Below are 8,091 nucleotides of genomic sequence, written 5' to 3'. Positions count from 1 at the left end.
CCTCTGCCTCCTGGGTTCAGGCAATTCTCCTGCCTCAGCCTCCTGAGTAGCTGGGACTACAGGCACGCGCCACCATGCCCAGCTAATTTTTTGTAGTTTTAGTAGAGACAGCGTTTCACCATGTTGACCAGGATGGTCTCGATCTCTTGACCTCGTGATCCACCCACCTCGGCCTCCCGAAGTGCTGGGATTACAGGCTTGAGCCACCGAGCCCGGCCAATATTTTTTAAAATAACAAAGAAGTCAAACAAATATTTAAACCCCACAGAACATATCAAGGGAACCTCCTAGTGGTGAGAGGTCTCAGAGTCATCTTACTTTGAGGTTGGTTTAAGGAAGTAGAGTAAGGAGATGGCATGATAGTGTTTTTAAATATTTAAAAGATTATCTTATAGAAGAGTGATACTCTTTTTTTAAGTCCAGAGGATATAGAAGGACAGGTGAAAATTATATAAAAAGACTGCTTCCAGTCAATATAAGGAAGATTTTCTAACATTTAGAGCCTCCCATCAATAAAATGGGCTGCTTTGCAAAACTTTCACCTCTTGGAAGTAGGAGCACTGGGTCCTTTCCACTGTGAAAACACCTAACCTGTATGGTGACTTCTATTTAATGTCTGGTTCCCTATTTATTTGCCTATGAGGTCATTCACTTAGGTGAAGCAGCTGGACCACAGATAAGTCTGTGGGCCCAGGAGTTAGACTAAATGGCAAGTGTGATCTTGGGCAGGTGACCCAACTCTTCTATACTTCAATTTCTTCATCCATAAAATGGAGATAATAGTTCTCACTTCCTTATAGGAATGTTATAAGAATTGAATGAGTTGTTACATATCATAAATGCTGAGTACTCAGATGTTAGGTATGAACACCCAACAGTCTGTCTGTCGCATATGTGGTCAACACCTATGTTGAGGGCAGATGTACTAGGAAGAAGCTGAACAGCCGTGTTTCGATAATGTTGTGGAAAAAATTCCTGTTTTGAAAGCATAGGTGGATTCCCTAATTTCTAAACATCATAGTGCTCTGGAGATAGGCATCTGGGAGAACAAGAATTTAGGGCAGGTGCCATGTGTATGTAAGGAACACAGAAGTTTCAGGGCTGCTTGTAGACTTTACTTTCTCCTGAGTTTATATAGTGGTTCACCTTGTTGGAAGGCTTAGTGCATAGTATTTTTTAGCTTCATTTTGTTGCTTCTGAACAGATAAATATTTTTTCATTTTTATATTCTAATTTGTTAGGTTCTGAAAGTTGTCGTTTCATCCTTTTGGTTCACTTCTGCCTTACTAAGGTCTCAACCTGTAATTATTGTATTTACTATGAGATAATGCACAAGTCTTTGTGAACTTTTTCTGTGCCCTGCAATGTGTTCAGTATGTTTACAGTCAGTACTGGTTGTATTAAGATCCAGAATGTCTGATTACTAACACTTGTGAGGTATCACTTTTTTGTTTGTTATGGTTCAGAGTGTGGTCCCGGAAGTCATACTCTTTGCATTTGAATCAGTTCTGCTGCTTCTTGCCCCAGTCTTAGGGCCAGTTCTGTAACTATTCTGAACACATTTCCTCATGGGTAAAGTGGCTGTTGTGAGGATTAAGTGAATCAATATGTTTAGTGCAGAGCCTGGCATAGGCAAGTCCTTAATAAATGTTGGCACTCCTTCTAAGGATTATTTAGTCTTTCACCGATCCCTTGCACATCATGTGTTAGTACTAATCCAGTCGAAGTACTGAACTAAATAACATACAGAGTACAAGAGCCCTTCCCTTAAAGCTCCCTTCTTCTAATGGGTGGATTACAATAGAATTAGGTGGTAAATACCGCAGAGTGTGAACACTGATCTGGGCCAAAACCCAACTGACTTGATAATGGTCTGATTAGGACATTTAACAGGCAGACTGGACTTAAGCATCCCAGAAAGCATTTGTCTTTTTAAAGAGATTAGCTATAGAGATTTGATACCTTGTAGGAATGAAGTGAGGGACTCACCTATTCATTCCCAAAATGTTTTGGGTTTTTTTTGCCTTTCCTTCTTCCTTCTTCTTCCTTCCACTTCTTCCTGCCCTAGCCCACTTTTCTAAGAAAATAAATACAGAGAACCTGCTGTGTCCACGAGGCACAGTGCCCACATGGTCCCAATTTCTCTACCTGGAGAAGGGGCACCACACATAGGATCATGCCCAACAGAGTCCTTCTTATGAAAAGTGTGGCGAGGTTGACCCAGTAAGCTGTAAATTACTGTCCAGAGATACAAAAGGGCTTCTGTCTGTATTGCATGCATTTTAGGATGTTTTTGTATTTTAAGTCTCAAGATCTCTTTTGTTCATATAATGTCAGCTTATGTTGCTTTAGGCTTTTTTTTTTATAACTGTAGAGGAATAATTGAGGCATTTGATTTATGTATATATGAAATTCTTATTGAGAACTGCTTTCATTTGTCTACATCAGTAACATATATATACCTAGAAGTTTTATCTGATGTCTAAAATGTCCTGGTTGTTCCCGAATTGGATTGTGGTTAGTTGACCATAATAACAGCCAGTTTCCTACAGCTAAAAATATTGAGGAGAGAATAACAGTAAAAGAGTAAAAGCATAATTTTGTCAGCAGTGGCTAGATATGTAAACATTGAGGGTTAGACCTAGAAATATATTTGGTATAAAATTGAAGAAATCTATTAAAGAACTATTTAAACTGGTACCAAAGATACTTTTTATTTAAAGAGTGTATTTTCTGTGCATTAAAGAAATTTATTTCCACTAAATTATCATTTTTCTTGTGTAGCATTTTAATTCTTATTTTTTCTTTTCATTTTTCAGCTTATGGAAAAGTATTTCTAGTTCGTAAAATAAGTGGACATGATACTGGAAAGCTGTATGCCATGAAAGTTTTGAAAAAGGCAACAATAGTTCAAAAGGCCAAAACCACAGAGCATACAAGGACAGAACGGCAAGTCCTGGAGCACATTAGGCAGTCGCCGTTTTTGGTGACATTACATTATGCTTTCCAGACAGAAACCAAACTTCATCTCATTTTAGGTAAGTGTCAGTTGTTATCAGACTTTTTATGAAAACCTTTCTCCTTGGGCCTTAAGTTATAATGTACTCAAAAGGCAAGATACTTTGGACTTAGAAGAAGTGAACTGTTCTGCTTCTTATTCTTTGTGGCGGCATCTCCTAAAATATCATGCATTGTTCTGGATTTGAGGCCTCCCATTATGAAAGAATTTACATACTTCTATTCCACACCTTTTTATTACCCCTTCCCCCCCGCCTTTTTTGAGACAGAGTCTAGCTCTGTCACCCAGACTGGAGTGCAATGGCTCAGTCTCAGCTCACTGCAACCTCTGCCTCCCAGCTTCAAGTGATTCTCCTGCCTCAGCCTCCCGAATAGCTGGGACTCTAGTCATGCACCACCATGACTGGCTAATTTTTGCATTTTAAGTAGAGATGGAGTTTCACCATGTTGGCCAGGCTGGTCTCGAACTCCTTACCCCAAGTGATCTGCCCGCTTTGGCTTCCCAAAGTGCTGGGATTACAGGTGTGACCTGCCACTCCCAACCCTTCCTTTATTAATCTTAAGAAACAGTTGAGGCCGGGCGCGGTGGCTCAAGCCTGTAATCCCAGCACTTTGGGAGGCCGAGGCGGGTGGATCACGAGGTCAAGAGATCGAGACCATCCTGGTCAACATGGTGAAACCCCGTCTCTACTAAAAATACAAAAAATTAGCTGGGCATGGTGGCGCGTGCCTGTAATCCCAGCTACTCAGGAGGCTGAGGCAGGAGAATTGCCTGAACCCAGGAGGCGGAGGTTGCGGTGAGCCGAGATCGTGCCATTGCACTCCAGCCTGGGTAACATGAGTGAAACTCCGTCTCAAAAAAAAAATAAAAATAAAAAGAAACAGTTGAATTGTTACAGGTATCTACCTCCCTGGGCAGTATGCTTCCATTCAAATGTGAGGAACTGATTGGTGAAGTAGGCCAATTTCTGCTTTCGGAGTTCTCGCAGTGAACAGGTGTAGGCTGACAATGGAATGTTCATGGAAACCAGTAATGGGGAAAAATAAAAAAGAAAGAAAAGACTTCTGTTCCTAGAGATGCTTTGCATTCCTGGTGAAAAACTTGGTTAGCCACTAATCAGTTAGCCATTTACATTCCCATTTCCACCCTAGGTACTTTCTGAATCCATTCCTTTCTTGAATAGAGCTGGACCTGATATATGATCTTTGGAAAAGCCCTCAGTAACACATTGTCAGATTGCTTTGCAGAAAAGTTGCACCATTTTCTGTTCCCACTAGAGAAATGGCAGTGCTTCTAGTATTCTACCATCATTGAAGATTTCATCTGTTACCATTTTGGTCCCATCCTTGTGTTAATTTGTATGTATGTGTTATAATTCTCTCCTAGCATTATGGTAAGGATTAGATGAGCTAGAATTTCACATAGTGCCCTGCAAGCATTAGCTATTTCTTGAGTGCCTACAATATGCCAGCTGTTACACTAGGTGTATTCCATAATATCACTGGCCCTCAGATACTGCAGGATCCCCTCATTAATGATGTCAGCGTTCTGGAAGCTGCAGTCCTGAAGTTACGTAGAATTGAAGTATGCTCGAAGACTGGGGCTCAAGTCTGACTCATTCCAATGTCTGTCTTCTGTTTCCCTAAGTTGCTGCCTGTATTCTTTGATTATTGGTAATATAAACCAGTTTTTAATATATATTTGGCCATTTTGTTGAATGCTTTTATTTTAGAAACTATATTTTTATTAATGATACCTAAGATTGCATTCACCTTTTGAGCCGTGACATTTCACTTCATGATCATTTTGCAATGCTTACCATCAGTTAACAGTTCTAAATCTTTATTCATGTAGAGCACACTCTCTTCTGTCCTCTTAGAGTCTCCATTAACGTTATCATTTGCCTGTTGTTCCAGTGAGTCAATATCATTTAGCCCTTCATTCTGCCTCCTGTGTGTATCTGCTGTGTTGTTGATTTTTTCATATGTATGTCTTTAGTATCTACCCACATGAACAATAAGACTGTTGGAGGTGACAGAGCATTCTGATACAACAGTTTCAAGTGTTTTTAGTGCAGTACCTTTCTCTCAGATGAACATACACAAATTCAAATGGAAAACAAATGGAAAGGAGTAGCTCTGCTTATATCTGGCCTAAGGGTACCAAGCCCTACCAGTTTCTTTCTGTTCTTTACCCTAGAATAATTTACAGGAAAGCCTTAGGAAGTCCATGAGGACTGTTTGAGAAATGATTATCTTGTTCAGGTTTCTTCCTTGACAACAAACTCATAAAAGTTAAATCACATGTCTAAGGTTGTCTGAGTCAGAAGCTGTTAAGAAAACAGGTTCCTGGACTCTGCATTATGTTCTAGCCTGCCCACCCCCCAACCCTTTCTGCCTCCTCTCTTCTTTTTTTCTGTTCTCTTAACTATACTCAATATGTTTTTAAAAATTGTTTAAATATTGTAATTTTTATAAAACATTTTAAATTTAGGAGTAGATATGAGTGAAATGTTTTGTATTTGGCTAGAAAACGATAGTCCTTAATCATGTTGCTTTTTCATTGTTGGCCCTCCATTACTTTTGCTCTTTTTCATTGGCCCTAAATAAACAAATCCAAAACAAAACGAAAAAACCCATTTCTTATGCTAACTCATGAGTGGAATGTGAACTACACAGCATATTCATTCCACAGTGAGAGAGGTGTTGCATTTAGAAAGCATGCTCTTTTATCTTCTGGTCACAATAATTTATTTATTCTTTGTGTCTGTTTACAGCAGTTACTTGACTTTTAAAGATGAAAACTTTCCAGGAATTTAGATGAGAAATATAAACTATTTTTATGGTTCAATTATTTGTTTGCAGTGCTGTAATGCACACTAGGTCAGTTTCCCAAATATTGTGCTATATACTTGGTCCCTGTATTAGTTTGCTAGGACTGGATGATCTAAACTACAGAAATTTATTTTTTCACAGTACTGGACGCTGGAAGTCCAAGGTCAGTGTGACGCTAGAGTTGGTTTCTTCTGTGGCCTCTCCCCTTGACTTGCAGATGGTCACCCTCTTATTGCCTCTTCACATGTTGTCCCCTATGCATGTGTGCCCCTGCTATCTCTTTTTGTGCCCAAATTTCTTGTTCCTATAAGGATACCAGTCAGATTGCTTTGGGGTCCACCCTAGGTCTCATTTTAACTCCCATTTACAGTGACATTCTGAGGTACCAGAAGCTAGGACTTCAACATAATGAGTTTTGGGAAGATACAGTTCAGCCTGTAACAGTCCCAAAAGGTTTATTGATTGACCGACTTTATCCAGCTTTTTGTGAGGTATCAGCAGGAACTTACATGTCTAGCTCTTCAGGGACCTTGCTGACAATTTGTCTGATGACTAAGTAAATACCATAAACCTTTTAAAAATATATATATATATGTATTTTTAAAGTTTTATTACTGCAAAAGCTTTATATATGCATACAGAAGATACAGGACAGCAAAAATAGGAAAATGAAAACATATTTTTACTACCCAGAGTGTACCTTATTATAAACCCCTCTGTTATCAGTATGTATTCTTCTAGGTCTTTTTGTTTGTATGTCTGTATGTGTGTGTTTTATCAAAATGAGTTTGTCCTGTATATGATTTGTAAGCAGATCTTTCAGTTAATGATGCCTACTTTTCCCAGCTAATAAATTTTTATTTAAAACCCAGTTTTGCAAGTTATTTATTGCTGTATAACAAACCACCTAAAATTTCATAACTTAAACAATGATTTATTTTCTCATGATCCTGTGAGTTGGCTGATCAGAGCAGTTCTCTGATGGGTTAGCCTGGGCTCACTCACCTGGCGTTCAGATGGAAAGTTGGCTGGGCTATAAGGCCTAAGATGGTTTCATTCTCATGTCTGGTAATTGGTGCTAGCTGTTGGCTGGGCCACCTCTTTTCTCCTCCATATGGCCTCTCATCCTCCAGTACAGTAGATCAGCGTTTTCATAGCCTAGTTAGTATCAGGGCAGCTAGCAACTACTGCCAAGAAGGCAAAAGGGGAGGCTGCTGGGCGTCCTGAGGCTAGACACTGGAACTCAGCCTCACTCTCAACAGTACACCAGCCTGGAGTCAAGTGATGGGGAAATAGACTTCACATTTTGAAGAAGGGAACTAGAAAGAATTCATGGCCATCTGTCACACATGTCCATATTTATATTTCACTGATTGTAACATAATTATGCTTTATAGCTGTTTGTCCAATCCAAGAACACTCACTTGGTTGTGTCTTTGTAGTATCTTTTAACTTATTTTTGCCTCTGCTGAATTTTAGTAGTAACTGGGAAGCTAGATCTAAAGGCTCAGAAGACAGAACTTAAACGTTTTTGAGCTGGAATGCACCATAAATGATGTTGTATATTTCATGTTACATCACATTAGGAGAAACCTATTATCCAATTGTTCCCAATTAGTGATTCTAAGATTAGATTACATAGTGACATCCTGATTCCTTATCATAAGATTTTATTTTATCTCCTCTAGAAGTGAAAATATTTTGTGTGGCATTTGGACAGTATGGTTTCTTTTTTTTTTTGAGACGGAGTCTCGCTCTGTCACCCTTGCTGGAGTGCAGTGGTGTAATCTTTGCTCACTGTAACCTCCACCTCCCAGGTTCAAGTGATTCTCATGCCTCAGCCTCACAAGTAGCTGGGATTACAGGTGCCCATCACCATACCTGGCTAATTTTTGTATTTTTAATAGAGATGGGGGTTGCACCATGTTGGCCAAGCTGGTCCACCAGCCTTGGCCTCCCAAAGTGATCCACCGGCCTCAAGTGATCCACCGGCCTTGGCCTCCCAAAGTGCTGGGATTACAGGCGTGAGCCACTGTGCTTGGTCTGACACTATAGTTTTGACATAGTATAACATGTGGTTGTAATGTAACATAACATATGAACACCATATAATTCATAAAGATAGGGCCGGGCGCGGTGGCTCAAGCCTGTAATCCCAGCACTTTGGGAGGCCGAGGCGGGTGGATCACGAGGTCAAGAGATCGAGACCATCCTGGTCAACATGGTGAAACCCCATCT

General features: G+C 39.9%; 1 protein-coding gene across 3 annotated transcripts in view; it reads left to right on the top strand.

The window, feature by feature from the left end:
• The window catches only part of RPS6KA5 (ribosomal protein S6 kinase A5), a 190,437-nt gene that overhangs the window by 78,521 nt on the left and 103,825 nt on the right, over nt 1-8,091 (top strand). For all 3 annotated transcript variants that reach the window (XM_017546936.2, XM_017546937.2, XM_037745156.1), the window contains exon 3: nt 2,820-3,038. In XM_017546936.2, the coding sequence (XP_017402425.1) occupies nt 2,820-3,038 (219 nt within the window). The remainder of the gene's footprint in view (nt 1-2,819; nt 3,039-8,091) is intronic.

Source organism: Cebus imitator, unplaced genomic scaffold, assembly GCF_001604975.1.
Source record: "Cebus imitator isolate Cc_AM_T3 unplaced genomic scaffold, Cebus_imitator-1.0 Scaffold193, whole genome shotgun sequence".
NCBI classification, from domain to species: Eukaryota; Metazoa; Chordata; class Mammalia; order Primates; family Cebidae; genus Cebus; species Cebus imitator.
Note: the sequence above shows the minus strand (reverse complement) of the source record. Positions and strands in the feature narration are given on the sequence as shown.